This window comes from Podarcis liolepis (assembly GCF_965112155.1).
Source record: "Podarcis liolepis genome assembly, chromosome: 10".
Classification (NCBI taxonomy): Eukaryota; Metazoa; Chordata; class Lepidosauria; order Squamata; family Lacertidae; genus Podarcis; species Podarcis liolepis.
This window is the reverse complement of record NC_139562.1, coordinates 54,664,298-54,677,220: the sequence shown is the minus strand read 5'-3', so window position 1 is coordinate 54,677,220 and position 12,923 is coordinate 54,664,298. Positions and strand designations below refer to the sequence as shown.

Below are 12,923 nucleotides of genomic sequence, written 5' to 3'. Positions count from 1 at the left end.
GCTCTTTTACATCTTTGCTGCGGCTCTGGGGTGGATACTAGCGAGGGGAGGAGGCGCATTGTGTGCCCCGACACTCCTCACTGTGGTGGGCGCTGTACTGCCTGTGACGTCGCATGGGGGCGGTGCGTGCGTTAGTCATGCACCGTCCCGACGTCACCTTCCCGCCCGCTGTCAGATCATGGCTCCGGAGATATATTTGTTTTAAATGTCGCAATGGTTTTGTGGCTCCCAGTTGTTGTTTTTTCTTCGGAAACGGGTCCAAGTGGCTCTTTTTGTCTTAAAGGTTGCAGACCCCTGGTGTAGACTGACCCTATGCGCATTGCCAGGTTTTGAATGCACATTTTAATTCCAATAAGCTCTGGTACCCATGTGGTTTGGTTGTGATAGCCAAGGGTTGTTCCAGACAATACATTTAAAGGAATTAACTGAGAGCAGAATCTGTAGATGCTTCTAGTCCTGGAACACACACTTGTAGGGAAACTCCCAAACTTTAGAAATCCAAATATACCTGAGAGAAGCATAATGTAATTATTAGACACTTATTTTCCCTTCCTGATAGTTCTGTGTCCTTGTTTTCTAAAACTACATTTTTTGTTTGTTTCAAATATGAGTCACAAAAAGGCAAATTTTCACCAAACGCCTTCATGAGGAGCTTCACGCTTATTAAGTCAGCTGTGTTATGGATTCCTACCCATCCCCTTTCAGGTGCAATTTGTCTAATCTTACATTTGATTCATTAAAATGCTCCCTTTTTAGAGAGCCAGTGTGGTGTAGTGGTTAAGAACGGTAGTCACGTAATCTGGGGAACCGGGTTCGCGTCTCCGCTCCTCCACATGCAGCTGCTGGGTGACCTTGGGCCAGTCACACTTCTCTGAAGTCTCTCAGCCCTACTCACCTCACAGAGTGTTTGTTGTGGGGGAGGAAGGGAAAGGAGATTGTTAGCCGCTTTGAGACTCCTGAAGGGGAGTGAAAGGCGGGATATCAAATCCAAACTCTTCTTCTTCTTCTTCTTCTTCCCTTTAAATAAGATCCTGACTTTGCTTTGACTCCCCTGCCTTCTCCCGCTTCTAGATTACACAACTTGCTCGGTAGCTAGGGTTGCATGGAAAATGTTTGGAGTAAAAATCAGTTTCTAGAGGAAACTTTCCCAAGTTTTCATGTGGGATTCATCCAAGCACAGCTGCACATACCCAACCCAGCTGTTGATGTTCCAGTGGTTGTATTTATTTATTGAAGCTATTTATTTTATTTATTGAACTATTTATTATTTATTTATTGAAGCTGTTAATTGAAATGAGGGTGCTAATTTTCCCCTCCCTTTTGGGGAAAAAAAAAACCTCAGAATTTTGGAGTTACCAAACACCATCAGAATCAATAGCAGCACTTTTTGGTAGCTCCATTGCGTCATCAGCCAACTGACCCTGTGAATGTTCTTTCCCCCCCTTTCAAAATGCGCAAAAACAAAAATAAAAATTCCTTCAGGTGTCCTCTTTCCTGTTTTCTATTCTTGGAAACTTTACAAATAGACATATATCGTTACAATTTATTCCAAGATGTTTAAAGTGACACTATTCATTGCACCAGGTGTTTCAGTGAATGTATGTGAGCAATTTGAGTTGCACAGACTTAATCTGCTTTGTCAAGTGGGAAAGTAGCTTATTTTTAGTGAGGCTACTGAATGAAACTGAATTTTGTGTAGCCTAAAATAACCTGCATCTATATTTGTCTACAAAAAAATTGATCCAATAAAAAGGCACTGCATTTTTGCAGCTGTATAGATTCTGTGTTCTCCCTCTGGAGGCAGCACAGCACAAGAAAAGTGTATCCGTTCTGCAGCACCATCTAGTGACAAGAAAGCGAAAAAGTTATAAGCAAACACTTTGTGAAGAACATTTCTTCAGCATACACGAGGATTCAGAGTTGTTGATATATTGGATATTTGTGTGCCGAACAGGATCAATTCTGTTTGCTTCGATGGTCCAACAACAGAATATACATTTGGCTTGTTCACCCAAACACCCTTGGATATAATTTGTGTTATCATATGCCAGAGAGACAGTACACAACATGTTTGTTTTATTGACATATTGCACACAATAGCATCATGAAACTTGCTTGCAATTAAATTCACTTTCTATTTATTTTTTCCAGACCTAGCCGCTTAGTACCCTTTTGTATTACCTGATGGCAACCTGAATGGCAGGTGTTGTAGCTTGTAATATACAAAGTGTGGGTTAAGTTTTCTAGCTCAACAAATACATACAATGGCAACAATCCAGCAAATGCTAATCACAGCTATCGACTACTTTGCACAGAGGCCCCTGTGTATATAATGTAACCACGCTTGAGTTGGGCAAGTGAGTCACTTGTACCTGTGTCCACACACCCACAAATGCATAGCACACAGAATGTAAAGTGTGATATGAGTCCAATGTCCTGTTACCATTACTGGGCTTTGTGAAGTCCATAAGCAAGACATAAGCAAGGCCCTCTTCCACTATTGATCGTCCACTGGCATTCAATAGCAGACTGGCAATGGACCTAGAGGTTCCATATAGCTATAATGACTAATATAATTCCATAGCCTCCTCTGTGAATTTGTCCCATCCCCTTAGAAAGCCACCTTGCCTTGCTTCAGTGACTTCCACAGATTAACTGCATTACATAAAGAAGTACAGTGGTACCTTGGGTTACATACGCTTCAGGTTACAGACTCCGCTAACCCAGAAATAGTACCTTGGGTTAAGAACTTTGCTTCAGGATGAGAACAGAAACTGTGCTCCAGCGGCACAGCAGCAGCAGGAGGCCCCATTAGCTAAAGTGGTGCTTTAGGTTAAGAACAGTTTCAGGTTAAGAACGGACCTCCGGAACAAATTAAGTACTTAACCCGAGGTACCACTGTACTTCCTTTAGTCTAACAATTCACAGCACACTTGCATCTATGTTGTGCTTTCTGCGTAGGGGGACACACCTAGTTCACCCATGCAGGCCTGACGTGCAGATTTGCTCTTAAGTACTACTGAAATAAATGGAACCAAAATGGATAATGCATTGCCTTCCATAGGGCTTCCATACAACTGAAGCCGTGCATGGAGATAATTTCTGTACGGTTGGCAGTGTAAAATAGCACCATCGTTCCCTGGCACACATGCACTTTTTTTTTAGTACGTCTTCAATCTGGATTCAAGCTATACCTGGGAAATGGATTCCTCCTCCTATAAGAAAGATGCATGTACAGCAATTGGAAAAACCCATTGACCAGTGTCAACATCAAGAGAAGATACAACAAAATAGTAGTGCAAAACTATCCCCCTGCCTAAGCCCTGCCATGTAAGGATCATGTTACTAATTCTTGAAAACTATTTTAATTAAGCAGAACACGTTAGCCTTCTTTAGCAACACAGTTCAAATCTTCTTGGTTTTGAAACAAGCAGGGTTTTCGCCCTACAACGGGCAATGCCAGCTTCTGGCATGTGAAGGATGGCACCTAGGCCTGCCTGCTTCTTCCAGGACCCGCTGAGAGTAGCTTATCCAGGGTCCTTCAAGACCTGGAACTAGGTCTGATCTGCTATGAAACAAAAGCTCCACATCTCCTACATTACGTATGTTCCACCCACTGCAACAGGACTGGGTCTAAACCGACCGTAGGAGGAAAAAGCTCTGACAAGGTTAGAGCCTCACATTCTCTTCAACACAATGTTCACATTGCATATTAAAATTTAAGACAACAACAAGAAAGCAAAGCAGCAGTTGATACATTTGTGGGGATACTGCCCATACACCAGTTTTTTTTTTTTCTAAAACACATAGTAAATTCGAGCTAAAAAATATTTTTCTTGTTGTTCAAATATATAACAATTATTTGTATACAAATATAGTCTTTGTGATATGTGATTCCTCTTAAAATACAGGATTTTCTTAATAAGCAAATCTTTCCCATCTCTGAATAAAGATATTAAATAAATATTCCAAGGAAGGTCCTGTCAACTGCAAAATGGAACTGTATAAAAGAAGATCATCACAAAAGTCAATTCCTCTTTCATCCGTGCAGATGAACTGCTATTTTCATTTTTAAAATATGCTTCCCCCCCCCCCATCAACCTCAGTAAGATTGCTAGAATAAGTTTGGAAGGTTTCGTTTGAAGTGTAAAAATGCCCATTGTCATCTTTACCTAGACATTTTGTGTCCTAACCAGCTGTGTTCATCATGATCTGCATATTCTAAACTGTGACTTTCCCCTTTTCTCACTCACCGAAATGCAACAATTCTGTAGAATATTGCTTTTCCTTGACTTTTTATTTCAAAAAGTGCTCAGCAAAAGGACAGGCCATTATTTACACTTGAACCTACAGTTTGTGTGCTTCGCTTCCGCTGACTTCAGGTCTAAGGGAGTCAACTGCTTATTGCATATAGTGAGTCTAATATAAATGAGATTCTTTTTTCCTTTTAAAAAATGCATAATCCCCTCACCTACTTACATGCAATGTAGGTTCATAAAGACTTGAAAATCTACTGAAAAAACTTGGTCTAAAGGTGTCTACATTCGTCTAGGGCAATATTATATTTCTATTTAATGCAACTGACAAAATGCCCACTGATTTTCACTAGAGTGGCTTGATTCAAATAAATACAACTTAAGTAACTGATTTCGATTCAACTTTCTAATTGGTGTATGTTCTGAACAAGCATGGATGTTTTATAAAAAGTAATTTGTTTGCAACTGAATAGAACCTCTGTACTGTGTAAAAGAATGGACCCAAATGTCTGGCCATGTTTCCATGTCTTTTCCACTACAGAATTTAGGAGAAACTGTGAAATTCTTCCTGTTTGGTGCTCTCATTCTCCACAAGTATAGCAGTTTTGCACACCAACCACCACTGACTTGAAAAGCCCAGCACTTTCAAGAACAAAAGCATGGTAATTGCTGTGTTCTTCCTGACACAGAAAACAAATGTCTCTGCTGTTTAGTTGACAGCCTAAATATTTATAATTTGTGTAATAATAAATATAATTCATGACCTGCATTTGTAACTCTTGACCTCAAACCACCCCAAAATGCATTTTTACAAACCCTGGATTGTTGTTGTTTTTTACACAGAAAAGCAGGCTTTTCACTGTGTTTCGTAGTGAGCTATGGATTCAGTTTGAAAAGGCGAGTGTAGACTTTGATGTGCTTGTTACGACATTCACATTATTTTTAAAGAGGCAGCTAATACAACTGAAATGTTTGGATATTTTGATCATCCATCTTGATAAAAGATCTTCCTATGTGGACAAGAAGCAGAAGAGATGGGGGCAGCTTCGGGGGAACGGGATACTGCCCAATGCACCAATCCTTCATAACCAAACTGGCCCTTGGAATGAAGTTTTTTTGCAGAGATATATACATATTCATGTGCTTGCTTTTGCGATTCTTTTAGTGGCAATTTTCAAGAATGCCCTGTTCTGACTTTTTCCCAGAATGCCTCCTGTTAAATTGCAACGAGACACCACCTCGATAAATTTTCACAACCGGGTTTCTTGCACTTCTTCTTCGGTTTCTTCTTGCAAGGCACTTATTTTAGGCCTCGACATCCGTTTGCTTGAGTTCCTGGGATGCACCGGGAAGAGTCTGACACGATCTGAATGGCTGATGGCTTGACGGAAAGAATTCTTTTCGCTGAGCAGCTTCTGGATGGATTCGTATTGCGTGACTTTGTTCTCTTCTATCACCTAGTTAAGAAGAGGTTGGGTACAGTTATAAAAGAGCAACGCTTGGCTTGTGAATGGTTATTTTTAAGCCAATAACATAATTACAGGACTGAATTATGATTAGTAATTGAAATAGCTACTCCATTTACATTCTACCCTTTCTGTTCCCAGGAAATCTTGCATGTAGACATTGCCCAGAGCCAAATCATCTTAAATTCAGATATAGGGCAGATCTACACTCTTGGTTTTTAACACTAAAAGGGAATGGTTCTGATAACCATATTGCCATATGTTCTTTTTTCCAACGTTAATAATGAGTCATTAAAATGTGACACCAGAGGCTGTTGCAGAGCAACCCCCTTCCAGACACAAGGTAGACCTTGTGGAAAGGAAGTGAAAGAGAAATCAAATGGGACTTTCCCCCATCTTGATGTTTAAGAATGATATTTTTAATAGGTGAGAGTAGATACAGACATAGTCAGGGGTGTTTTTTTTCAGGGAGACTTCCTAGGAACTCAGTTCCGGCACTTCTCAAGTGGGCACAATTGCCATTCTAAGAAGATGAAGAAGGTGTTCATGGTGAGTTGCGCCACCTCTTTTTCTAGAAAAGTAGCACTGGTACAGTTACTTTAGGATATTTCCATGGGCCCAACACAGTGGGCAGCATTCCACTAACTTGTTCTGTCAGCAACAACTTTTGTATGCACTGTGGTAGGAAAGCGCTGCAGGCTATATACCTTGCTGGCTGCCCATATACCATATTTTTCACTCTATAAGACACACTTTTTCCCCTTCAAAAATTAAGGGGAAATGTGTGTGCGTCTTATGGAGCAAATGCGGGCTTCTTGGCTTCAGTGATAGCAACGCGAAGCCTCCGAAGCACAGAGGGAGAGCTCCCCCCCCCCCGTGCTCCAGAGGCTTCGTGTTGCTTTCGCTGAAGCCGCCTGAAGCCACCAGAGCACAGCAGGAATTCCCACTGCTCTCCGGAGGCTTCAGGCAGCTATCCGCAAGCCTTCAGAGTGCAGCAGGAGTTCCCGCCGCGCTCCAAAGGCTTGCGGATAGCCGCCTGAAGCCTGGAGAGTGAGAGGGGTCGGTGCACACCGATCCCTCTTGCTCTCCAGGCTTCGCTTTGCTGGAGAGGCGCTGCACAGTTTTCCCTCTCTGCGCAGCGCCCCTTCAGTGAAGCAGGAGGAGAAATAGAAGGGGCTCCGTTTCATCTGCCGCTTCGCTGAAGGGGCGCTGAGCAGAGAGGGGGAGAATTTTTTTTCCCTGTTCTCCCCCTCCTATGGTCCGGTGCGTCCTATAGAGCGAAAAATACGGTATACCTGCAGCCAATGCATTTTCAGCCAATTTGAATTGCAGCAGCCGGCAGGAACTTGAGCCCGCTACCCAGGCAGCTAAGGGGAATTCCCTCAATGACCACTTGGCCATCTGCATTCTGTTTTCACTGCCTGGGGATGGTGACTGAGAGCAAGGATCTGCAACAACTGCCCACCCAGTGGAAGGGGTAAGTGTCCATTGTATGCACGATAAAACCTCGTCCTCCTCTCCTCTCCCCTCTCCCAGCCCCCAATCTTAATCTGTTCCAGGAGTTTCCACAGCCCTCCAGAGCACATTTGGGATGGGCACAGAGCACATGTGCGGAGGGAGAATTCCCCTGCACAAGCAATGCGTTGGATAACACCCAGTAATTATATTTTTCCGCTCTGTTCATTAACAGATCCATTGCATGATATAAGGCATTCCATTTATTTGTATTTCACTAGGTAGACTGCCTTGTGCAGCTGCTCAGAGAAGATATTATAATATGAAAAGAGTAATTTTTGCACCCTTCCTTCCTTCTTCCCCCAAAAAGTTCACGTCTGTGTGCGCAAGAAATGAGGGGCAATAATGGGGGGAAAGCACTGGAACTTGGAAAACGTTTACCATTTAAAAAATGTGTCTACCTGGGAAGCTATTCTATCTGCCTAGTGTGCATGAGTAAGAGAGAGAAAATGCAGCTGTGAAAAATGTTGCATGAACAGTTTGTGCTGTTGACTTATGTGTTCTCGCTATCAGAACTGAGAAGTAAAACTGTAAATCATGTATTAGACAGTTGTGTCCAGGACGCTTAGTACTTTGATACAGAACTTGGCATTTCCTTCTTCATATCTCCCTTTTATAGAAGTGAAAGAATTTGGAAGATGAGCAGTATCAAGCCAGGTGCTATTGGCATTCAAAGTGGTGATCAGTTTCCTTCTGAGACTCCAGAATCACAGTTCCTAACATAACTTGCTAGGTTCTTGAAAAATTCTCCTCTGCTTTATAAGGAAGGAAAAAATACCTTAGCATAGCATACTTTGCTCTCCAACTATTGTCTATATTTATTTAATGCTTTTATAAGTCACCTCCTGCCACAAGGTGACCTGAAGGAGTTTACATAGAGCAATCAAAACAATATAAATGAAAATCCCAAAATACAGTTTAAACCAGGCAATAAAAAAATTATGAGCAACAAAACTAGTAACAGCAACTCAAGTGTCAAAAAGCATCTTGTTTGAAATACTCTAACTATTTGCCCTTTGGCATGATTGTATTGATTATTCGGGGAGGGGGGAATACCTACAGTACATTGTGCATTTCCATAAGTAAGTCTTATGGGATAGCACAGAACGCAAACATTGTGCTATCAAAGAATTCCTCTAAAAAATGTGTATTTCTGGATTAAGCTCAAAAACTAGACTTCTGGCTCCAAAGCTGCACCATATTTTAGGAAGTGTGACTAGCAGTGTTGTTACATATGCTTTGTAAACAGCCATTTCATGAAAAAAATAAAAATAAAAATTAATTAAGCAAATATAATTTGCACCTGTTAGAACATAATGTTGGTTGGGATATAAAGTTTGCACATGTCCATGGTGTCTTTGGACCAGAGCATACAAACACAGCTTGTGATATTGCAGGGCCTGCTATTCAAATGAAAGAAGTCCAGAACAAACACCACTGGACATGCTCCAAGCCCTTAAAGGTAAAGGTAAAGGGACCCCTGACCATTAGGTCCAGTCGTGACCGACTCTGGGGTTGTGGCGCTCATCTCGCTTTATTGACCAAGGGAGCCGGCGTACAGCTTCCGGGTCATGTGGCCACCATGACTAAGCCACTTCTGGCGAAACAGAGCAACACACGGAAACGCCATTTACCTTCCCGCCAGAGCGGTACCTATTTATCTACTTGCACTTTGAGGTGCTTTCAGACTGCTAGGTGGGCAGGAGCTGGGACTGAGCAACGGGAGCTCACCCCGTCGTGGGGATTCGAACCACCGACCTTCTGATCGGCAAGTCCTAGGCTCTGTGGTTTAACCCACAGTGCCACCCACGTCCCGCTCCAAGCCCTTACTCATGCCTAAAAGTAGCTATTTGGATCTACCTTGGACATCGCGCCTAATTCTTGAAAGGCACTCACCAAATATCGCTGGCATTCCATTAGTGCTTCTAGCCTGTGTTCTGAGAGTATTACTGTACAGTTTGCAAAAGCCTGCTTGAGAGTCTTTTTAATGACTTGGAAAGTCCTGAAAGGTAAACGAGTTTTAATATGCAGAAGAATGAAATATAAACTTTTGGTTACATGCAGTTGACACTTACAGTATTTGCTAGGCTTTTTACAACATTGCAATAGGGAAGTTTCAGTTCAGGTGAAATGTCAGCATGGCGCCTACTGTTGCTACAGTGACTACTCCTGCAATGCGACTACTGAAGTAGTTGCTCAGCATTTTGTTCTGAAGTAACTGTTTTCTTTCGCTTCTTGCCTTGACCAGACAAGGTTGGAAAAAGGTCAATATCTGCTGTAGGAAACCAGAAGGTCTATGCTGACATTGCAGAGTTAAACCAGCTTGATAGTGATTTCCTCTCCCAAGGCAACCCCAAGAATGACCAGGATGATCAGGGTTCCTATACGGAATGGTTAAAAGAGGTAGGGATGTTTATTCTGGAGAAGAGACATGATTGCTGTCTTCAGAGAACTGCAACACTTTCCTCACTGCAAGAAGTGAAATGACAGGGAACCAGGCAGAGGGCCTTCTCGGTAGTGGCACCTGCCCTGTGGAATGCCCTCCCATCAGATGCCAAGGAGATAAATAACTATACAGCATGTAGAAGACATCTGAAGGCAGCCCGGTATAGGGAAATTGTTTAAATGTTTGATGTGCTATTATGCTTTTATATTTGTTGGAAGCTTGCAGAGTGGCTGGGAGAACCCAGTCAGATGAGTGGGCTACAAATAAAATAATATTAATGATAATGATAATGATAATGAACACAAAAAATGGAAGTGGAGCTTTCTCTGTTGGTCTAAAGGGCAGGACTAGAACCAATGGGTGGAAATGCCTAGGAAACAGATTTCAGCTAAATGTTAGGAGAATCTACCCAATGGAACAGGCCATTTAGAAGTGGAATACAACTGCCTCAAAAGGTGGCGAGTCTGCTTTCACTGGAAGTATTTCAGCAGAGGTCAGATGGCAAATGTAAAACAAGGAGAATTACTATTATTAACATGATAATGTTTTATTCTATTCCAGTATGAAAACAACTGGACAAAATATTTGTCTCGTACTTACTTAGCATCAAGATGAGCACTTGGTTCATCCAGAAGAAGAATTTTTGCTTTGCTGAGAATTGATCTGGCAAGACACATTAATTGTTTATGTCCATGGCTGAGGACACAGCCACCGTCCAAAAGGACAAAATCAAGCTTGCCTGGAAATTGCTCTATTACAGATTTCAGTCCAACCTGAAGGAGATAAGAATAGGGTTGGGAGGCGGCGGGAGATAAGCATTCTGTTTCACACAAATTGGTTTTCTTTCTTGCAAAAGTTATGACTATTAGGCCTTAATCCACAGCACTAGGCATCTAGACCCACATGATGAAGGGTGCAGACAATTTCATTCTCAAATAGCACCCTCCTGTGTCACACGATAAGATGATATTGGAAATGGACTTTGAAAAGTTTGATGTGTTAGCCAGGTTGCCTGGCTTAGGGACATCTCCTAAACAATGACTTCTAGGTTACAAATGCTACAGATTATAGCCACAGAAACAGAACACAGAAATGCCATCTCAGAAATGCTCAGAAAACAAAGGAGTGCCTTGCACTCCTCCCTTTGATAGTTTAATAGGTTCAGTTCAGAATAAACAGTAATATATACTTAAGGCCTAGAGATCCATCAGAAATGGTGAGCTTATGTTGAAATCTATTTAATCTGTGAGTAATAGTAATGATATATACACCATCACATAATTTATATCATCACAACGATTGTTCCTTCTTAATAGGAAACACTGACTATAATTTGAAACCTGCTTTAACAGTCAAGGTAGGCATGGTACAGCACTGGATTCAGCCAATTAACCACACTTACACTAGATAAAACCTCTAAATGTGTGTCATCCATTTCCCGTAACTGGTCATCTGGAACAAATGGTCGCCATTTTTAAATGTCTACTGTGGTCAGTGGGCCTTATCAGAATTTCAATTAGACACAAAGGGGATTACACCACGTAACGGAGAGCATCACAAATTTATAGGTTAGTAAAAAGTATCTTTTGACGTACTATAGGGACACACATTTTATGAGCTTCAATTAATAGCCAAGCTTCTCTTTTTAAAAAAGACCTAACATTCACATTCAGCAGGCACTCTCACTTATACTGTTTTCGGCACCCGCTAAAACATTTGTTTTAGCAAGTCTATCCAGACACATAATTTAGCTATGTACAGTGGTACCTCTGGTTAAGTACTTAATTCGTTGCAGAGGTCCGTTCTTAACCTGAAACTATTCTTAACCTGAATCATCACTTTAGCTAATGTTGTGGGAGCCCAATTTCTGTTCTCATCCTGAAGCAAAGTTCTTAGCCTGAAGCACTATTTCTGGGTTAGCGGAGTCTGTAACCTGAAGCGTATGTAACCCGAGGTACCACTGCATAGCTGCTTTTAATATTTTCTGATGTTATCTGTGAATTATGGACAATTATTTCAGGTACACAAAGGGGAGCTTTATTTTACTAAGCGATTTATAAATAAAATTAGTAGAAACAGACACCTTGTGTAGACTGCACATATTAGAATACTTGACAGCCAAATTCAAAGCTGGATAATAGGGGCCATTTAATTGGATTTAATCTAAGGTGTCCATACTGACAATTTTTCATGTTATCCGCTGCTCTTCCTAAGATACTTAGCTTGTAGTATTTGTATTACATCATGCGCTCTGTCTCAGTGACAGCTATACTTACAGGGATTCTTCCTCCATGCTTGTAATCTATTTTCAAAACAGGCACAAAGATTGGGATAGTGCCATTTATTAATAGAGCTGCACTCTAAATAAATAGTGCTACGCTCTTCTCTTCCAGTAGCTATATCTGATCTTTGTGTTACTAAATTACTCATCTCCTCCACCAAAACTTCCCCTGCCCAGGACACCCCTGTAAATGGTTGACAGAAAAGAAGCCCAAATTTCAAAAATAAACCAACCAATCAAGACAAATCTTTAAAGGTTTGTAGGTTAGATTGATTGTATATTCCTTTGTACTCCTTAAGATGATAGGAATTATGTTTTATTAAAAAACAACAACAACCTGTTAATATTTTAAATACAGTGATTCACTATCTGATTTATATATTCCTGAGGAAAATAATTCAGCTGCTTCTCTCCCTCCCCATATATGTGTGTGTGAAGCATATCTTCAAAAGTGCTTCAGTAAATAGATTTTGAGGTTTGCCTCACTTTATTTATGAGTGGTGACCCACATTTTCAATCATATATTAAAACTTATTTAAAAGCAGTGCTGTGCTACAACATCTTAACAGCAGGCACCCAACTAGATGCTTTGGCAAAAAGAAGTGTTTGTGCAGATGTTGAATGAGCTTGAAAAGGCAAAGAAAAAAATGTTGTGAAACTGCAAATGAAGGCTATGAGGTAATACTAAGAAGATGTGGTATGAACAGTTATGGAAGCAAAACGCACACAAAAATATAAGAGGGGGCAAAACAACGATGGGAGACATGGCCCGATCTAATTTAAATCAAAGAGTTATTGCGAAATAACTTTTTTATAATAGTCCAATCATCCTCTTTAAACAATGGGATCTGTGATCTATGATCCTTGAGAGGTGGTTCAATGCAGCATTGGATCTCCCTCTCTAAAGATGGAGTGAAAGGTCCAACTGCCACCCTGGAAACTTCCAGAGAATTTGATTT

The 12,923-nt window shown here is 41.2% G+C and overlaps 1 protein-coding gene across 6 annotated transcripts in view; it reads right to left on the bottom strand.

Moving 5' to 3' along the window:
* Positions 1-2,054: 2,054 nt before the first annotated feature.
* CFTR (CF transmembrane conductance regulator) overlaps positions 2,055-12,923 on the bottom strand; it is a 91,920-nt gene continuing 81,051 nt past the window's right edge. For 2 of the 6 annotated variants that reach the window (XM_083463295.1, XM_083463297.1), the window contains exons 25-27: positions 10,284-10,456; positions 9,134-9,239; positions 2,055-5,713 (exon numbers count right to left, since the gene is read on the bottom strand). In XM_083463295.1, the coding sequence (XP_083319421.1) occupies positions 5,507-5,713; positions 9,134-9,239; positions 10,284-10,456 (486 nt within the window). In that variant the 3' untranslated portion in view covers positions 2,055-5,506. The remainder of the gene's footprint in view (positions 5,714-9,133; positions 9,240-10,283; positions 10,457-12,923) is intronic. The other 4 variants (XR_014516576.1, XR_014516577.1, XR_014516578.1 and 1 more) reach the window with 4 other exon arrangements.